At 31.5% G+C, this 22,176-nt stretch overlaps 1 protein-coding gene across 1 annotated transcript in view; it reads left to right on the top strand.

The window, feature by feature from the left end:
* Positions 1–20,631, top strand: part of LOC134694206 (TPR repeat-containing protein DDB_G0287407-like) — a 39,114-nt gene extending 18,483 nt beyond the window's left edge. The window contains exons 7-19 of the mRNA XM_063555203.1: positions 266–498; positions 1,365–1,526; positions 3,682–3,910; positions 4,371–4,600; positions 5,024–5,170; positions 6,096–6,215; positions 6,945–7,120; positions 8,939–9,152; positions 11,992–12,190; positions 12,590–12,672; positions 14,312–14,501; positions 16,761–16,879; positions 17,645–20,631. Of these exons, the coding sequence (XP_063411273.1) occupies positions 266–498; positions 1,365–1,526; positions 3,682–3,910; positions 4,371–4,600; positions 5,024–5,170; positions 6,096–6,215; positions 6,945–7,120; positions 8,939–9,152; positions 11,992–12,190; positions 12,590–12,672; positions 14,312–14,501; positions 16,761–16,879; positions 17,645–17,851 (2,309 nt within the window). The 3' untranslated portion in view covers positions 17,852–20,631. The remainder of the gene's footprint in view (positions 1–265; positions 499–1,364; positions 1,527–3,681; positions 3,911–4,370; positions 4,601–5,023; positions 5,171–6,095; positions 6,216–6,944; positions 7,121–8,938; positions 9,153–11,991; positions 12,191–12,589; positions 12,673–14,311; positions 14,502–16,760; positions 16,880–17,644) is intronic.
* The last annotated feature ends 1,545 nt before the right edge of the window (positions 20,632–22,176 follow it).

Genomic DNA, 22,176 nt, shown 5'->3' with positions numbered 1-22,176 from the left:
CTGTTTATTGTTCGTAGGATACTGATTTTCAGATTTCCTTGGATGTTTCAAACCCTCAAATTTAGAATCCAACAATATACATATGAAACCACCTCAAATTTGTCAACTCTTTAAACCACAAATTAAAACTCCAAGAGCCAATATTGTTCTTCCAAGAAGTTTATTCCCACAAAGATGAGTACTTGACAGATCATTGTCACATGACAGTATCTGCTTAAAAATATATCTTCTGAGATTCTTTTAATGCACTTTATTGTTCTTACAGCAAAACTGAGGACAAAGTATCCAAAACAAGTCCATGACTACAGTTGTACATATGAAAAAGAGGCTGAAGGAAAACTTTACTTGAGTGGGTTTGAAGAAATGGGACAAAGAGTGCTTCAGCACTTCAAGACGATGTTAAGTCTTCAGTATCCCACTGATAGTCTTGGTCTGTCACCTACACTGAAAGACGTCCTAAAATTGGAACATGAGACTTTTATGTTTCAGCGTTCTCAGGTAATTGATAATGATATACACATGTTAAAAAAAAATGTAGCATGTTCGATAATTTCACTGTTTCAGAATATAATGCATTCTGGGAAATGTTTTTACAAGCTTCAATAAAAAGTTGTGATTGACTTACAACATACTAAATGACAATGACTTAATAACATTGACAATAGAAATGAGAAATGTGTCAAAGAGACAACAACTGAACCATAAAGAAGACAACTTGTACATTTCAGCTTGGGGTACAAGCACAGAATTCGAAATCAACAACAATCCTTTAGTTTCTGAAATCTTGAATTAGCTAACTATCAGTAAGGAACAAAAGAAAAAGATGCTAGTAGCTGCAGGTCACTGTACAGCCATCAGCTATGACCACAATTTGATGCCTTATTGTGCACTGTAAAAGAATCAAGGATGAAATAATGAGAAATAATTCAAAGGAAACTGATTGTCCTGAAATTTACTATAAAAATTAAAGAAAAACAATGATTATGATTTTTATACCTTACATTTTAAATAGTAATTATTTGATTGGCTAATACAAAATCACATGTCATAAATAAATGGATGTTTTTCCAAAAGTTTGACAGGAACAATGAATAACTTGACAAATTGAAGACTCCATAGAACAACCTTGATGAATAACATTTTCAGCCCCTTATTGTGTGCGCGAAAGATCAGAACTAATGCTGATCAATAGAAGACCAATATCGTATAGCATGTTATTTTACGCTATTTTCAAAAATTCGTTAATTTAAAAGTATATGCAAAGGTATTGATAAAAGATTTGAATCCGCTAAATAAATAACCGCCAAAATATTTTGTATACTTTATTCACAACCCGCTGTACAGTATCTTAATATGTGTTTCAGGTTTTACTAGGAAGAGAAGAAAGTGTTCAGATGATACACAGCTATATTGATGACACAGTTAAAGAACATGTTCCATTGGTACTTGCAGGTTTTCCTGGGTCTGGTAAATCAGCCCTGATAGCTTATACTGTGAAACAGTGCCTTACAAATAAGAAATACAAGGTGATTATAAAGTGTTAAGAGAAAGAGAGGTGAACTGAAATTTGGAGATGCAATGAGTTTTAGTAATCTCAGCAGGGGTCAAATTAAAGCTTTTTAGTGTACTGGCCAGCCGGACCAGTGGACTTTAGATCAACTGGTCTGGCTCAAAATTTACTGGTCCTGCAAAAATGACATTCATCTGATAACCACAAAAATATATGACAGATGTTTAGTTTTATTTTTCTCAGCTGCTTTCCTCTTCTTTATTCCAAAAATAGCACCCCCAATACCCTAAAAATAATTTCTCAGGTTTATTTTTTTGTAAACAAACCGAGATAGAGATGCAATCATTGATTTTAACGAAAAATTTCTACTGGTCCGCCACCACCAGCTGACAAAATCTACTGGTCAGACACAAATTTTACTGGTCTCGGACCACCAGACCAGCCCTAATTTTGACCCCTGAATCTTAGTCAGATGACCTCTCCTTTACTTCTTAAGACTTTTGACTTACGGTCATTTTGATCATTCAAGAAAACATCAATGAATTTAATTAGTGATTGCTAAATGAACTTGTAATAAGTTTTCAACAATACCTAATGTGATTTCAGAAATTTTTGTGAGGATTTTAATATTGTGAGAATTGCTCGAAACATTTTTTTAAAAACTTTTTTTTTGGAAAGCGTTATTTGTGTGTGTCATTTCTTTCAGACTGATAAGTTGTTCTGTTCAAATTTCTTTACACATTTTCAGGCTTAAATCAGAATATGGTAGGTACGAAATCCTAGACACAACTATTTTTTTTATGCCTGCCATAGATGATGGATCAGCATTAAGAGTTACCATTGACCATCCATCCTTTCGTCTTTCCATCCCTTTGTCTCATTTTAATTGCAAAACTTGACTAGGGGCATTCATGTCAACCTTTTAATATAAGTGTTTCAATAAACACTATTGTGATTCTGACTGAATTTGATGCTGACCTTTTGCAAAACTTATAATCAATGACTCGTACACTGTGATGTCAAAAGGTTACAAACAAGGATCTGGAAATATTTTCATCTAAATTGGGTCATTTTGAGATTACTTAAAAGTTGGTGCCTTTTAAAAAAAAAAGATTGTCAAAATCACATTACTGAGTATGCTCATACTCGTAGCCTCAACGAACTAGTTTAACTGTTGCATCGCATTTACTTCATGAATTTTCCTACCATTTTCCTAGAATCGTTCAAGAGCAATTAAGGGAAAGCAACAGTTTAAAAATGAATTGATTTTAATGACTCAAAACGATAAGTCTCTGAGACATCACTAACGTTTATTTCGATTTTGAAGACAAAATTAAAACTGGATGTTTTGCAAAACAGTAATATGAGCAATTCCGGACTCATTTCTGGGGTTAGTTTTGTTTATCAAATTCACAGGAAATCATTGGCTTTTTAATTTTTTACCTTTGATAGTGTTCGAATATTAATGGTAATATATAGTTGCACTTGCTTAATTTAGCATGAAATCATTTTGAATTTACGATTTAGTGTCTTATCTGCAGAAGAGAATTTCGACATGCGTATTACATAGTAAACAAAGCACGTGTGTTGGTAACAGTAGTGACAAAATACTTTGTTCAACGTAAATTAAAACAAGTTTTAATTTAATTTTAAATCAGAATTGATAATTGTCTTAAGTAATTAAATAGTGAAGACAGTTGTTATGGAATTTTAATTTGACCTTGCACTTATGATTATTTTACTCAGACTATTATTTTACTCAGACCTTGATTTCAACCAATCAGACACTGGATTTGGTGTATAGAGCACAAATTTGCTTATCCATGGTACACAGTTATAAAGTTATATGACTCAGAGCCGTGACTCTTGAGTTATCACTCAGAGCCTTAACTCTTGAGTATTGCCATTTTTTCTTCACTATAATATGTATGAATGAAAAGTAATGTTATATATATAAATGAGAAAATGTTAATAATATTTTTAAATGTAGTGAAGTTAGATTTTTTTGTTAAAAAGTAAGACAAATAGAAATTGTTTAAAATATTATAGCAGCAAGTAAGAAAAACATATAAAAAATAGAACATGTAAATTGGTCATTCAATTGATATAGTTTCGGTTGTTTTTTCTATGGTATTTTTAAACATTGTGTATTTGCAAATTTTATTTTTTAGGTATTTTATCATTTTATTGGAGCAACTCCAGGATCCACAGATTTGTTCCAGATCTTACAAAGATTTTTCTTGGAATTTATGCCCGAGGGAACTAAGATGCCTGATGACTTGCAAGAAATGAAAAGATATGCTCACACCATGTTTAAATATGCAGCCCAAGTGGCTAAGAAAGAAGGTTACCAAAAGATTGTTGTTTTTTTGGATGCTCTGAATCAGATGGATGATGATGGTAAACTTCATGTTTTGTTGAGCCATTTAAAAAAAAGTGGAGGGTTTCCAGCACATTCAAGTCATATGAACTACTCCAACAATATGTTCCAATACAAAAGCATTAGTTGGTAGTCAAACAAGCAAGGAAGGTTCACCTTTCTTTTTAATTCTGATAATCATTACTGAAAAAGATAAAATTTTTGCAATGTAAGTCTTATCTTAAAATAAATACTTGTAAAAATTTACTACTTCAGACAAACAGTATTTTGTTAAAGACTATTTTGTTAACCAGGGTTTGAAAGATAAAAAAGAATCCTCCAAAATACCATTCTAATGTGATAATCCAATTAGATGAGGGTTTTTTCAGGAGCCCTATACTTGTTCTGGCTACAAGCCAGGTCTAGAAATACAAAAATCATCCTACCCTCCCACATATGTTTAAATGGAATTGTCCAAATAAGCTGTTTTCTTTCTTTCAGGAGATGCCCATTATCTGGTTTGGTTACCAAAAAAGCTGCCCGAAGGAATGAGGATCATTGTTAGTACGTTGGAAGGAAAATGTCTCAACTCCCTTCGTGATGATCCAGATAGAAAAACTGACGAGAAGAAATCAATTGAACTGTCTGTTGATCCACTCGTTAAAAGTATTCGGAAAAATATTGTCACTAAAATACTTGCTGAATATAACAAAAGGCTAGACGATGAACAAGTAAGTCTTAAGAAAAATGTTGAAATACAAAAGAGGGTCAATATAGGGTTAGCAAAATAGAAAATAATGACCAAAAAGTGCAGAATAAAATAGACCAAAATAGAAATAGAGAACAGAAAATAATGAGATGTTAGAATATAGACAAAATTTGAGAATGATAGGCAAAATAGATATAGTCTAATAGTCTAAAATATTAAATAATTAAGAAAAGCCCCTCATAAAATAAGATGTTGTATGATAACCTTTGAGACAATTGTTCATATGAAGCAAAATAATGAAGTTGTTAACAACTCGTAATTAATATTCAACAAGGTTTCAATTGTTAATTAATTATTATATAAAAGCAGTGATTCATTTATATTTTTATTTCAATAATATTTAAGGCAAAGACATTTTCAGGATGTTTTACTGTTATTTTTGCAGCTAGAGATTTTAACAGATAAGCCAGATGCTGGAAGGCCATTATGGCTGACTGTGGCATGTGAAGAACTCAGAGTGTTTGGTGAATTCAGAAAACTGACACAGAAAATAAGAGATCTACCTATTGACATGATTGGACTTCTAGAAGTTGTAAGTCATTCATTGTTTCTGAATCCAAAGGATTGTGTATACTTTATTATAAGAACATTATTAAATGAAATTCAATATGAGGACTACTGTGGCTTAATTAATATCCATGGGATACCAATTTTAATGGATTCTGTTGGTTTAGAAGAACCACAAATTTCAATACTCAAAGAAGCAGAAATTTTCTAAAAGCTTATTTGTAGGCACTGGCAAAACCACAAAATCAAAAATTGGTACCCATGAAAATAAATGAATCCACAGTTTGTAGATGTCTGAACCTTTTACAGCTAATATCCTAATTCTTGTAGAGTAAAACTTGTTGGCTTGCTTGCTTTGTTTGTATAAATGTTTACTCAAGCTTTGTAATTAAGATTGACATCTCCAAACAATATTTATAAGGCATCATTAAACCTGTATATATATATCATATTTAAATTTAATTTGATATTATCCCAATATAATTATAAAATATACAAACAAAGCCAGCAAGCTTACCGAATTCTTCCTTTATTAGGAAATAAGCTGTATAGCTTGTACACAGTATGGCATTTACGCATAGTTGAAAACCTTACACTGACCTATGGCTGCTAACTTCTTAATGCTTAGACCTTAGTTGGAAAGTTTCATATATTTGCAATCGTACCATATCTTCATATTTTCAAAAAGTTATAGGTGTTTGTCGGACCTTTTGCTTATTTTGTAATTGCTAAACTTAACTGCAATTACAGACTGTTAATTCATAAGTTTTTACATGCATTCATTTTCATGCAATTGTTGAACAATATTGACAAAAAAGCATAATTATTGTAATTTATGAAAATGTTATATCCAAATTTAGAATGCAAGTTTTCATTCTGTGAATATTTTTGTAATAGATGAAAAAAATTAATCTACAAAAATGAATCTGTTCTTTTTAACAAAAATCAAGACATCAAGATTTGGACTTCTAGAAACAGAATTGTTTGAACTGCTGGCCATGCAGCCCAGTATACCTGGAGCAAAGATTGTAGATGATTTAGCTTTTGAAGGCAGACTTCCAATGGCAAAGGTTAAGTATTTAAAAAGATATTAAAGTTTCTTTACAGCTGATAGCTTTGAGTGTGTAGGTAAAGGTAATAACTTTGTTAAGCTTGCATGCTGAGCTGAATTATGAAGGTTATTAGGTTAGGTAAACTTACTAACCCTCCTATAATAGTTGACTAGACAAACAATAACCAATCTATTAGTCTGTAGGACTAGACAACTTCGAAAGGAGGGTAGTATATCTTACCTTACCTAATAATGACTTCACAGTTCAGCTAGGAAGCAAGATAACCAAATATATTGTCTTTACCTACGCACTCAATGCAATCAGCTGTAGAAATAAAAGAAGAAGATATGTTATAATTGCAATTTTGCAAATGAGACAACTCTCCAAAAGATACCAAATGACACAACTTCACCACTATAGGTTTCTGTACAACCTTCAAAAATGAGCAATGGCCATGCCACATGTAGTCAGCTATAAAATCCCTGAAAAGACAAAAGTAAAACCATGAAAAAAGTTCATATTTTTTTCAAATTTTTTTTGGAGAAAATAGTTCAAAAGGACCATTGTTCTCATTTAAATAAAACAATGACTTTTACAAAGTTAACACTAATTTATTTGTAATGTTATCTCCCTTTACCATGGTCTTCCAGGGCTCTTACTCGATAGATATCCACTTTCCCATGATCGATACCCCTTTAATTGATAGGTACCACTTAAGTTAAATGGACGACTTCTTCTAATTGACAGTGGGCTTTAGTGTATGTTGGATTAAGACAGTTTCTTCGTCCATGTGGGAGCTCGGGAGAAGGACGATTAGATTTCCACCACAGAACCATGAGTAAAGCTGTCAGGAAGATGTACCTATCGGACCAAGTGGCACAACGTTGGTGGCATCAAAGACTTACTGAATATTTTGACAAATGGTTAGAAATTAATTATCAGTATCTTTTTACATTATAATTTTTATGGGATTACTATTTCTTTGTGACATTTCACATTTATTTACACAAGAAAATCCAAATATTTATTAATGAGATATTGTTTGTATGAAAAATAAGTAAGTAGTATGAAATATATATATATACATATGTTGATAAACAGCTCAAACATAAGGGGATAATTTTTTTTTATATTTATGCCCCACCTAACAATGCTTAGAAAGAAGAGAGGCGTTATGTTTTCTGGTCCGTTCGTCAGTTTGTCTGTCCTACCTAAGGTTAAGGTTTTGATCAATGTATTTTTCGGTGAAGTTCATATGATATAACCTTTCTAATTTATGCTCAATTAACATTTTTACTACAATTTCACAATCCACTGAACATAGAAAATGATAGTGCGAGTGGGGCATCCATGTTCTTGTTTTAAGAATACAGTGAAACCTGGGTAAACCGAACCCTGATAAAACCGAATTTCAGTTTAAACCGAACAATTTTCAAAGTCCCACAAAATTTTCCTATCATTTAACGTTAATCTAACCTGAAAAAACGAACCCTGTCAACACCGAATTTCAAACGCTTTTTGAAGGCTCGTTAGTAAATTTGTATCTAAAAATGACCTGTCAAAATCGATCGATACCAATCAAAACAATAAAATATTATTAATGATTTGCATGATTTAATTAAACAAACACAGGATGGCAGAGTATCCTGAGGGTATTTGTGGTTTAATTAACTTGTGAGTTGTTATTACAAACTAATTAGTATGTCTGTGTCTATGTATAAAGGGATTTTTTTGTAAAGAAACGTTAAACTGGTCAGCTATCCCCATCGCCGATATAAATGACAAGAAAGGAACTTTCCCTCAGATCAATTAAATGCACCTTACTCAAATAATTTTAGGCCACAAAATCAGTAACTGCCATTTTGTAGCTAAACTGTTTAATTAAATAATAGCCTTTCACTAGATTAAACAGTCGTGCAACACAACAAGGTCAATATATTTCGATTGCTGGATTCCCTTTAGAGGCCCTATATATTTGATTCGATTGCTCCCGAAGACTTCCGTTAACTATTTAGCAACGATAAAGACAGAGAATAAACTGGACCCTGCTGTTGTTTCACTGTTATCGAGTGCCAAAGTATAAATCAGCAAGTTACCAGTTTAGTCCGAGAACTCAAGTGTACAATGACAATCCCGAATTATCTACAGAATCGTCATTTGACAGTGACCGTGAATCTGAATTGGTCATTGAATCAATGGATGAGGAAACAATTATAAAAAGCAAAATCGCTCTACATCAGACATCTCCCATCGAGGAATGTGATTGACGGAGTGGCGTTAATGATTTATAAACAAAAATGTAGCAAAACGTCTATCTTCATCTTTATATTTTTACATTTACATCTAAATCAACACAAAAATGAACTGTCGTCTGTTGTGTCACCTATTATTCCTTGTCAGTATTAAAATGCCAAAATTATTTTGGTGTCGACTTCCGTTTACCTCTACAATCGGAACACCTGTGAAAACCGAACAAAACGCAAAATCCCGCTGGTGTTCGGTTTGGACAGGTTTCACTGTATAAATTTTTATTGATTGATTTGTGGTGCTTATGAGTGTTTTGACATGGCTAGATAATATACTATTTTATCAGTGGGAAATATTTAAAATTTCAGAATTTTGTGTTCTCTAAATTCAGTTATTCACAAATTTTTTCACCATGTAATCAAACTTTTGCATACTTTCCATATCCCCCTGTCAAATTATGACTCCCATCATGATTAGATTTTGTATTTCTTCAGTACTGACATGGAAAGAAAAGCAGAAGAGTTGCCTTATCATCTAGAATGTTCTGCTGACAAGGAAAAATTAAAAGAAGTTCTGTTGTCACAAGATATGTTTAAAGAAATGTACAAAGACAACAGTAAACAGCAGTTAATGAAATACTGGCGTTTCATTGGTGGATACCAAATTGCATCACAATCTTATTATGATTCTCTAAAGAGATTTATCACGGTATATATTATTGCAGGGTCAGATCCAGCCATTTTTAAAAAGGGGGTTCCCAACCCAGGACAAAGGGTGGGGCTCCAACTATATATTTCAGTCCCCATTCAAATGCATTGATCTTCCAAAAAAAAGGGGGGTTCCAACCCTCGTAATCCTCCCGTGGATCCATCACTGATTATTGTCAAATTTATTATCAAACTTGTTATTTTTTATAACTCAAGTACTGTCTACATATTATGTCCTTCTTCTTTTCTTTAAAATTTGTAAATCGTCCATTCTGCGGATTGGTTTGATGACGACTACTTATCAAGGCATCCATTTTTGTTTTCTATTGTCATTTTTTCCTATGATGACCGTTTTTACTGACCCTGATTGGTCGTAAGTTAAATGTAATTAAAAATTAAGATATTTTTCACTGCAAAGGAATTATTTTGGTCACCAATTTGCAAAATATAGTCTTAATTTTTTTTCTCAGAAAATTTACATTGCAAAACTGTTCAGAATATCAAGATCTACCAATTTTCTTTATTGACCAAAATTATCAGATTAATCCATAAATGAGAATTTGCCCTTAAGGTGGTACCTAACACTACAGGGAGATAACTCTGTAAAATGGACGGGCGTATTGCATTTCCGCTAATTTTTCAAAGTCCCAATACTACGTTTCCGCAAATTTAAAATATACGTTTCCGCAATTTGTATTTATTACTTTTCCGCAAATTTACCTGGTAAATTATAAAGATTTGAATGTACATATGATAAATTATATTTTTGTTTTTTTAATAAAGAAAATGTTCTGATCTCAGTATAGCTACAATTTACTAGATATGACTTCTGACTCGGGTAAGGATAAGTTAAACTTCATTGAGAAATCTTTGGTTTGGCTTACTTGCCAACTGACACGATTGATGAATGCTTTGTTGAATTAATTGCCGATGCTCCCTCTGACGATAAATACATGAGGTCTGCCGATTAAATATTGGAATTTTATGTAGATGGCAATGGAGATTTCCACCAACTATTTGGGCATCACCCCTGACCCCGAGGAAAAGAGAACAACGAATGGTGTCGAGTCTTTTCCTGCCCACCTGAACCAGCAAAATATTCTGCCAGAACTGACTTATGAACACATATCAAGATATTTTTGAACATACCTTTATGATAATAGGTATTCCTTATTTATTTGCGGAAAAGTAATAATTTATTTTTTCCAGAATAGTTACTTTTTTTGCGGAAAAGTAAGATATTTATTTGCGGAAACGTAAACTTTTTTTTCCGGAAACGTCATCTTTTTTTCGCGGAAAAGTAATGCCACTTTGCGGAAACGTAAAACGCCGAAATGGACTAAACGTTTTAATTACGTTGTGTTGTTAAGGGAATATTAAGCTTCTCACTGATGAAAATAAGTGTTTGTCAAACTGCTATATTACCAGTGAAATTTTTCTGATAAAACAGTTGGTTCAAATTTTTTGAAATTTTTATATTTTTGTGGAAGGGTCAAAGTAAATACTTTATAAAAAATTTATGAAAATTAAACGAGCCAAATTATTTTTAGTTAAAGTGTTGGGTACCACCTTAAATGCATGTATGACAATTTTTGGTAAATTTTATAATTTCTGTTTTTAACTTGAAATTATTGTAGAAACTGAGGTTGATAAAATTTATAATCAAGAAATAGAATTAAAAAAGTGCTGTTGATGAAATTATCTACTGGCTATTTATTAGAGTAAAAGCACTTTAATTACTATTCTGGAAATTATTCTTATATCTCCTTCATGTATAGCTCTTATCTGATTGGATACAATTGTTATGCCCCACCTACATTATGTTTTCTGGTCTGTGGGTTCGTTCGTCCTTCCCTTGGTTCTTTGTTTGTCCATCCGGTTCATTCAACCTGCTTCAGGTTAAAGTTTTTGGTCAAGGCAGTTTTTGATAAAGTTGAAGTCTAATCAACTTGAAACTTATTTAAATGCCATATTAGAGTTTTTACCCCAATTTCACATTTCACTGAACATAGAAAATGATAGTGTGAGTGGGGCATCCATATACTTGGGACACATCTTATTTATTAAACATTTCTATAAGCTTTTGAGTTATAAGGTAGCTGGTGTGTCTAAATGTCTATGATAGATTTTTCATAAACTACTTAAATAAAAGACTTCTTGGTCAATGTACTTTCAAATTTTGATATAAAAGTGGGGGTCCCTGAACTTATTTTTTTGTTACAATTCATTAAAATTAATAAAATCACAATTATTTATAAGGGTTATAGATAGGGGATACTTAATTTTTCCTTATTGAGGTAACATTTAACAATATAGAATTGGTTAAAACTCAATGAAATAACTGCTTTTCATAAATACTTCCATAAATAGAATCAACAGCCTTATTTTCTTGAAAAATCTCTTAAACATGAGTTGTCAGATTCTATATAAATTATCTTATTTAAAAAGGATTTTTTTTCTGAATACTCTACACAACACTTTTAAAAATATTTTGATAGCTAATTCTTTAAATACAATTTTTAGATGTTTCTTTTGTATATTGAATGATACCATAAAAAAAATCACAACATCCCCAGAAGGATTGCTAAGAAATAAAAACCCAATCTATCTTCAATGACAAAACTCTAAAAAAAAATCTAAATTTTAGATATAATAAACTTGAAGATAACAGTAACAATTATCTGCTAGGAATTTATTCATGTGTGTTTTGTTTTATTTTTTCATAATTGAATATATTTTGAAGATGAGATAAAAAATTGGATTAGAAATTAAAAGAAAAAATTGACTTTTTACTGAAAAGAAATATATAACTTTTAAACTTTTTTGTTTTGATATTGCAGGATAACAATTTAACAGAAGTTTTAGACTGGGCTCCCATACAATCCAAAACAGCCTCATTCCTGGTAGATATTGGAGAGTATACTATTGCAGACGACATGTTGAATGAGGTCATCACAACACTCGTTGAAAAGTATGGCAAGGATTCTAAAGAGTTATGTGAACCAACTTATTTCATGGTCAATCTTTTGTTAAAAAAAGGTAATTACTTGTATGGACTTTTCAACGAAAATGGATTTGGTCTGGCGTTTCAAAAAAGTACTGACAGTTTTCAGTTTAACTCCATAGTGCATGATAAAATGAGAAAAGTTCCGAAATTTTTTAGGGGAAACAGGCTCGCGATGATACAAAGGAATATCCAAAATGGCAAATACGACGACAGAGAGGGGAATTTGTGGCAAATTCAGCAAATTCATTTAAAATGAGGAAAAATGTTAGATTATACAAAAAATACACTTTCTAAGAACCAATCAAAATCCAGCATTCCTATATAAGGTGCAATTGATATAAATTACACATAGATGAGAGGATGATAGAGCAGACATAATGTATAATACATAATACTAATATGACATACATTCACCTCCATTTAACAAACAGCTTTGCAGTATGTATATGGAGCACATCCAGGATACAGAGAGTGTTGTGTTAAAGGATTAAAACTCTCGGAACTCTGTGTGGCAGTGAGTAATATTATATTATAGCAAATTAAACTTTAAGGAGGAGGGCTTTTTAATGATCCAAGAAAATCACATTTTTGAGTCTATGGCTATACTTCAAGTTTGACCCAAAATATAGGGAAATGCATCAATTGTATAAAAGAAATTAATCCATACTTTTGTGTTAATTTAAACTGTTGACAAAAGTTTGATCGATTTCTGTTATTCAATAAAATTGAGAATGGAAATGGGTAATGTGTCAAAGAGACAACAACCCTACCAAAGAGCAGATCATAAACAGTCGAAGGCCACCAATGAGTCTTCAATGCAGTGAGAAATTCTGGCACCCGGAGGTGTGCTTCTGCTAGCCCCGGAACAAAATGTAATACTAATTCATTGATAATTGACGTCATACTAGACTCCAAAATATATAAAAGAAACTAAAATTAAAAATCATAAAATACTAACAAAGGCCAGAGGTTTCTGACTTTGGACAGGTACAAAAATGTGATGGGGTTAAACATGTTTTTTGAAATGTTGACTTATTTTGTATTATATCTTGTCCCACTATTTGTACTTAATTTTCAACCTATGATAAAAAGTAGTTAGTATGATGATAAATGTTCACTTTTGTACTCATACTTTGAATAACAATATATAAATAACACATAGCTGAGAGGTTGATATAGCAGATTGTTACCAAGAGAAAACATAGTCAACCGTGGTATTGTGTTATTTAATTTATTATGCTGAATGTCCTATTATTAATTTCTTTTTCAGATTAATTTTTCTTTAAAAGTATTTTCTATGACATCACATACATACTTTACTAGGTTTGGGAAAAAAAATTAAGTAAATATAAAAAAGAAGATGTGGTATGATTGCCAATGAGACAACTGTCCACAAGAGACTAAAATGACATAGACAATATGTCACTGTACAATTTTTTTTTATTTTGACAAATAATAAAATCTGAGGTAAAACGTAAAATTTAAGCATTGTATTTAATTACTTGATGTAAATTCAATCCATTGTCCTTTAAATTATTGATGTTTGATTGGTGTGGATGAGAGGGTAACATTCTCTTCTTTAAGATGCCTCAACCAATTTGTTATAAAAAACCTTATAGATCCTTATACACAATGCTTATTATTTTAAATAACCACAAAACACAGATTTGAGAGTTATTCCCCTTTCCAAATTAAAAATTGCTGAATTTTTCGCTCCATTTTTTTCTTGAAGTTTAACCAACAAAAGAAGTTTAACCAACAAAATGTTATGATACTTATACACTTATTATCACAAAACTCAGATCAAATGTATATGAACTCTTACCTTTCTTGAGTTATGTTCCTTTATAATGTTACATGCAATCAGGGGGCATCATATGTGTCCCATGGAGACAATTTCCCCATTTATTTATTTTTCTTTTGATTTTTTTAATTTCTTAGAAAACTAAGATTCCTTTCATATTTATCCCTATTAAAATATCACAAGGATTTCTTAAACATTATCTATCTGTGTTTTGTGGTTATTTAAAATAATAAGCATTGTGTTAACCAAAGAAACAGAATAAGTTGACCAATAAATTTCAAGTATTTGTAGAATATGCAAATCAAATAACCATTATAACTAATATCATTATTTTATTTTTTTATTCAAGGTAAATAAGAAATATTTTTCCAAGGATAAACAATATCTTGGACGTGTTTTATTGTCCTGTGGATACTTTGAAAGAGGAACAAGCTGTTTGGAAGAAGCAATGAATATGTTTGAGAATATTAACGACCAGCAGGGGTTAGCTGTGGCATTGTATATGTTGGGTGAAAAGAACCAGTATCACAGTGATTTAAGTAAGTCTATTTAATTAACATTAAAGATGTTGGCTCCCTCATTAAAAATTAAAAAAAAATTTTTTTTAAAGACTACCATAAATTGATAGTATATAAATATAGAAACTTAAAAAGCAGAAAAAAAATGTCAGTGTCGTGTGTTTTTAAACATAATCAATTGAAATTTAGGTTGAAAAAGAATAGGGGCTAAGGGGTTATAGTTTTATTGGCACTATATAGATATATATACTGCAGATGTGCTATTTGAGCAGTCAAATTGCATTGGCTGTATATTTATATGTGATATACACTCACTGACCATATATCACCTTGTTTATGACGTTGACAATGCTTTTCTCTACAGTTTTATTTATGATGTCAATAAAACATACAGGTTCACGTCAATTTTACATTGTCCGCTCACAATTAAAGAATGACGGTTTCTACCCTAAATACTTCATTTGGACAGTTATAAGAGTTGCATTATATAAAGAATAACCATACATTGTCTCGAAATATCAATATGTTATTTGTACTCGGCTCGAAACAGGTAGAAATGCTTGGCATAGCCTCGCTTTCTACCTGTTTCTAAGCCTTGTACAAATCACATTGATATTTCGAGACAATGTATGGTTATTCTATATAAAAAACGAAAGGATCCCAAATATAAAGTTAAAAAAAGAGCATGATCCTTCACTCATACTGTAAACCAAGTAATTTCAGGAGTGACTTTCATGAGAAGAAAAATCTGGTGGCAAACACGTTAGAACATCTTGATGTGAAATGAATATATATGAATATGAAACCTGTTTTGTTCTAGTCAAGTTGCATTTTTTACCGGATTTTTGTGACAAAAATGTTGGTTATTGATTTGGGGATGTATGGCGGTTGGGCAGCCGGGCAGCCGGGCGGGCGGGCGGCAACCAAATGTTGTCCGTGCATTTACTAATAAACTGTTCAACCAAAGGTTTTCAAATTTTAATATGTTGTTACAGACAACAAAATGAAGGTCAAGTTCAATATTGACGATTTTGACTTTTACCATTCAGGAGTTATGGTTCTTGAAAGATTGAAAAATGGCATTTCCAGTCGTGTCTGTACATTTACACATGTACTGTTCAACCAAAGCTTCCCAAATTTTAATATGTTGTTACTGATGACAAAATAGAGGTCAAATTCAATAATGACGATTTTGACTTTTACAGTTCAGGAGTTATGGTTCTTGAAAGATTGAAAAATGGCATTTCCAGTCGTGTCCATGCGTTTACGCATGAACTGTTCCAGCAAAGCTTCCCAAATTTTAATATGTTGTTACTGATGACAAAATGGAGGTCAAGTTCAATAATGACGATTTGGACTTTTACTGTTCAGGAGTTATGGTTCTTGAAAGATTGAAAAATGGCATTTCCAGTCGTTCCCGTGTGTTTACGCATGAACTATTCCAGCAAAGCTTCCCAAATTTTAATATGTTGTTACAGATGACAAAATGGAGGTCAAGTTCAATAATGACGATTTGGACTTTTACCGTTCAGGAGTTATGGTTCTTGAAAGATTGAAAAATGGCTTTTCCAGTCATGTCCGTGCATTTACGCATGAACTGTTCAACCAAAGCTGCCCAAATTTTAATATGTTGTTACTGATGACAAAATGGAGGTCATTTTCAATAATGACGATTTTGACTTTTATCGTTCAGGAGTTATGGTTCTTGAAAGATTGAAAAATGGCTTTTCCAGTCGTGTCCGTGCATTTACTCATGAACCATTCAACCTAAGCTTTTCAAATTTTAATATGTTGATACTAATGACAAAATGGAGGTCAAATCTGATATTGACGATTTTCACTTTCACCGTTTTCACCGTTCATCAGTTATGGTTCTTGTGATATTGGCAGGACACAAATAAATGTTAATAAATCAGGTTTGCTGTCAATGTGACAGCCTCTTGTTATTGGGTTTATTCACAAGTTTAAGCAGACGTGTATTGTAAAGAAGTAGGAAATACCAATTTTCAAGTATTCAGTCTGACCAGGTCTAGATTGAGTACGAAACAACATTTGTATATTAAGCGTTAAGGGAGCTGAAAAGACACCTCAAATTTGCAATTTTATCGTATGACAATTAAAGCAAACTCGATTGATAGATTGATTGTTGTTTAATGTCACTTTTAGCACTATAATTACATGATACATGTTATGGTTTTTTATGGTGGTCAGTTATTATGGGTTGAGCAAGATACTCCTTAAAATTTGTTAATTTGATGATATTTGTTTGTACTTAAATAGGTATACCAACAGAAATGTTTAAGAAATCTATGGGACTATGTTCATCGATGTTTGGTAAATTTCACCTCAACACGGCCAGGTGTGCACAGCTTCATGGACAGATGTTATGGAATAATTGGGTAACTTATTAAGAGTGATGTAAAGAGGGGGGAGAGGGGGGGTATCTGCATGGAAAAACATTAAATAAGATTGCAATTTCACAATGAATGAACTATTACAAACTTCTTGCACATTGATCTTTTAACCAATTTCATGAAACAAGGTGAATAACCAACCTTTTTCAGGGCTGCATGTGAAATAAAAATGGCAAAACAGGTTGTATGAAAAATAACCCTTTACCACCCTCTATTAAATTAAGTTGAGTTCTTTATTTTACCACTGTTTATGTCCTTGCTGCATCAGAGGGAAATAGGAGTTTGAACTCAGAATTTTTGCCTAAATATACTACTGCAACAGTTTGTAATCACAACTCCTGTGAAACCACACAACATAATTTCATGAAACTTTGTAATTAAATAGAAGATAATATGTAAATAATTAATGTGCCACATGCAAGAAAATGTTTACCAGTCGACTGAGTTTGTAGAGTTATGAGTCTTTGAACTAAGGAACCAGGTGAGATTTTTTGTCCATTGACAATGTGGGTGCTCACAAAGGGTGTTTAATTAAAACTTTGGTGGAAAGTTGTCATATTGGCAATTATACCTCATCTCCTTATTTTCATATATTGTACGTGCAATTAGTTATAACAATTTCAGGAAATAAAAACAAATAGCGCTATCAAATTGCATCCCGTTGAATTTTTCACAATGATAAAAACATCATATATAATTATTTTGAATTTATAGTATTTTTGGGGTTAATTTTTTTTTCTAAATTTGCAGACAACAAATCGTAAACCCGAATTCCTAGAAAACTGTTTAGTTCTGTATCAACAAGAAGTGGAGATTTTATGTGAAATTCAAGGTGACCTCCATCCAAACACAGTACGTTCTAGAGAAGATGTCATAATAATCCTGCAGAGTCTTGGCCGGGATGAAGAAGCTAAAAAATATCAAAATCAACAACCAAAAGAACACTCTGCACTTTAAAGATATTATGACCTGTTCTCTTTAACGTTCATATAGTTTAAATTGATTCTTTTGGCCTTTTTGAAATTCTAATATATGTTTAAGTATACTATAAATCCAGTATGATTGAGAATATGGGTCAAATCAGTGAACCTTATATATATCATATATTGGGATGTATTTTAGAAATGTAATAATCAGGACGTAATGTGAACTTTTTCACCTTTCTATTTTTATATAAGTGGAAGTAAACAGTTTTAACTCAATCTGTTCATCCATCTGACAATCCGTCCATGTGTCAATCTGTCCCATGAATATTTTTCATTGCATCTTTCTCAATATCAGGATTTCTAAAATTTGGTTTCAGGCATTATATAAGTCAACTTTCCAGTCAGGTGGGCGGGGTATCATCAGTGAGCTTCTGCTCACGGTTTATTTCTTTTTTTTTCAATTTTAAGCTCACCTGGCCCAATGAGCCCCCTTTTTAATTTCAACTATGCAGTCTTTAAACTAGTAACCTTGATACAAGAATTACAGAGCAACTGAGCAGGGTGATGACAGTAAAGATATCTATCAATTAGTTTGATGTTAGTCAAAAAAATAATCATTCCCTTGTTCTTTCAATGATAACGGTGCATTTTTATAAGCATTTACATTGATAATATTTAAAAAGTATACACAGACCTCTGTATCATCCATTTTATCAATATTCCAGGGTCAGATCCAGCCAATTTTAAAAAGGGGATTCCAACCCTGGATATAAGGGGGTGGTCAACCAAATGTCATCATTCAAAAGCATTGATTGTCAACAGAAGGGGATTATGTCCTCTGTCTCAGCCCCTCATCCGGATCTGCCATTGTGTTCCTATAATGTATTTTTATGACCCACTTAGGGGCATTATGTTTTTTTCTGTCTGTGTGTCCATTGATTTTTTGTTCACCTGTTCATTTGTCAGTCCATTTCTCTGTTAGTCCATCTTTCCGACTTCAGGTTAAAGTTTTGGTAAAAGTTTATTGGTCAAGGTAGTTTTTGGATGAAGTTTGAAGTCTTATCAACTTCAAACTTAGTACACATTCCCTATTATATAATTTTCTAATTTTATGCTGAAATCGAATTTAGACCCCAGTATTCATGGTATTACTGTCCTCAAAGAAATTACAAAGAAATGATAGTGTGAGTGGGGCTTCCTTGTACTATTCAAATTCTTGTTATAATTGTGTATAACTTATTATTGTACTTGTTTATATGTATGTTTTTGATCTTTGTAGTGTCTCGGGCACCAATAATGTATTTGTATCATTGAAACAAACCAAATATTTGTTATGAAGTATTATGAGCAATCAATTTCAATCAGGAATATGGAAAATTTTGTTTTCCAAAAAATCTGTGATATTTTTTTTTATTTTTGTGTTTGTATATATTACAACATTTTTTACATATGTGATAATCTTAATTATATATATAACTGATAACTTATATTATAAAAGACTGACAAAAAATTCCAGAGGGACATTCAAGCTCACGAGTTGGAAAACAAACTGACAAACAATATTCCACAAAACTCATCATATAAATCTAGACTCAAATAGCAACACTAACCAAAAATGGGGGTGATCATATTTGCTCAGGAAGGATAAGCTTCACAAATGTTGTGTTGCTAATGTTAGTACAGACCATGTAATAAGTCTATTTCAGAAGGTCACATTCAGAAAATTTTAAGTCTGAGAAAATACTATTGGTCCAGCAACTCTTAAGACAAATGTACATGAAGGCACATAAGACAAATCATAAAATTTTATCACTCTGAACAAAATACTGATAATGGCCATGCTACTTTCTACTTTCTGTTTTAACAAATGGTGTGATCTATAGATGATACACACCTTCAAAAATTAAAAGGCAGACATTTCATTGGTTTATTTTTATATTATCAGAAGAGAAAAATGTCTTACACTATAGCATGTGAAACTTTAGTGATTGAACTGTGATCAGTTATTTTTTTCTTTTTGTTATTTTGCTTTTTACAAGTATTTACAAGACAATCAAATGTATTTAAAATCTCAGGTCACTCACAAGACAATTGTACTTAAACTTTACAACCTTTAAAATTTGTTTACTAGTTAATAGTTATTAGTTATTTAAGATTTATATTTAGATTGCAAGGTATAATACAAATTATCTGTGATAATTGCTATTGATCTTTTTCCTAATATACAATAATAATTATTTATCACTGTTTTCTTAAATTTTACTTTGTTCTTTTTGTGCGATAGTTTTCTAATCAAGCTTTTTAATTGAGAGGGATTTTTCTCCGTTGAGTAGTGTGAGAACATGATGACATCATATGCTAAATTAATGTCATTGATGATGCCCAGGAAAATAGCAGTAAACAGTTATACTATTGGTTTTAAACTCTAGAAAGTTTCTAAGCTACATCTGATCTCAGGGCTTTCACCATTTGGTGAGATTCTAACAGATTATGAGTGAGCAAAAAATCTGATTTTTTTTTATAAAGGGTGTGAAGACACATTGTCAAATTTGTTATCATCAAAGCCAACACTTTCAATCTTTTTTAATGATTTTTTTTTAATTGTATTGAATTAGTGAACTAAATGTCCTGGAGCATTTTATTTGTTGTGATAAAATGTTGTATATTTATAGCGGTGTTGTTGTAAGAGCAATTTCTGTAAACATATTTGATTTTTTGGGGAATTTGAAAAGATATGGATATTTTTAATTTATAAGTGAGGAAACTGATTTGTATACTCTATGTTTTCAACACTGTTTTAACTACAATATATCTGAAAACTATGATCATCAACTTATTTTTTGAATATATATGTTCTTCTTTTTTTATAAGAATTTTAAGAAAAAAAGAGTTTTTAGAAGATCTTTATTATGTTTTATTCTGTTTGTTAAACTTTTTTTTATATATACATTGAATGTAGATTTATGTCCATTAGTGTCTATGAAAATAATGCAGTGTTAACATTGATGTGCAACCATGAAAATACTGTCTATATTTTATTGTACAACCATAGAAATACTGTTTATATTTTTTGTAAAACCATGAAAATACTGTTTATATTTAAGAATTGAATGCTTCTTTTTGTAAATTTATTGGGGTGTAAAAGCGTTGACCGAAGTACATTTTGTATGAAGCGCAGAAGCGCTTCATTCTAAAAATGTACGAACGGTCAAGGCTTTTACAACCCTATAAAGTTACAAAAAGAAGCATTCAATACTTATAATTACATTTTTTAGCTAGGATTATAAAAACACGATTTTCATGCAGTTTAATTTTTAAATTCACCTGTGCACTTTATTGTGGGACCTTGTGTCATCATGAATGAAATGTTATTGTCTCATGCAATTGCTTACGGAATAACATGCGATGTGCAATTAGCCAATCAGAATAACGTATTATAATGAAACATACATCTAATGTAATTATTTTATTGTACAACCATGAAAAAACTGTTTATATTTATTGTACAACCATGAAAATACTGTTTATAATTTATTGTACAACCATGGAAATACTGTTTATATTTTATTGTACAACTATGAAAATACTGTTTATATTTTATTGTACAACCATGGAAATACTAATTATATTTTATTGTACAACCATGGAAATACTGTTTATATTTTATTGTACAACCATGGAAATACTGTTTATGTTGATTAATGCCTTTTATATTCAGGATGTGTTCCTGAAATTTTCTAAGTCATGCATTAGTGATTCCCTATATAGATACGCAACCATGCAAAGACTGTGAACATTGATGTGCAATAGTATATATTTGTTATATACATACTACATTTCTATTATTAGTGGTGTAGCCAGGGTTGAAATGATGTGGATGCCTTTGCTGAGCGGATATTTTTTCAGACATTGTTCCTATATTCACATGCTCCCCTAGAATCCAACACTGATTAGATTTTTGTTTAATTTCAAAATACCCACCAATTCATATAATTATACTTCAAACAAAATTTTAATGTTTTTTGAAATTCCCGAAATTGAATGATACAGTCCTTGGATGGTGTAAACTTCCCACTAACACCATACACCATTACACCATAAACCATACCCCATTACACCATACACCTTGTACCATTACACCATACACGTTACACCTTTGCACCATACACCTTACACTTTACACCATACACCATTCCCCATTCTATCTACACGATCCGAAATTACCCATAATGCAATTAAATTTTAAATATTAAGATTTTTATTATGTTTATGCTAACAATCCTAAAAAATGAAATAAAAAAAACTTCGTTTGCAACCAATGAAAGGTCGTACATTATCATTCACACCATTCCCGAT

The sequence above is a fragment of the Mytilus trossulus genome, chromosome 13 (assembly GCF_036588685.1).
Source record: "Mytilus trossulus isolate FHL-02 chromosome 13, PNRI_Mtr1.1.1.hap1, whole genome shotgun sequence".
NCBI lineage: Eukaryota > Metazoa > Mollusca > Bivalvia > Mytilida > Mytilidae > Mytilus > Mytilus trossulus.
The sequence above is the reverse complement of the archived record's forward strand: the minus strand, read 5'-3'. Positions and strand labels throughout refer to the sequence as shown.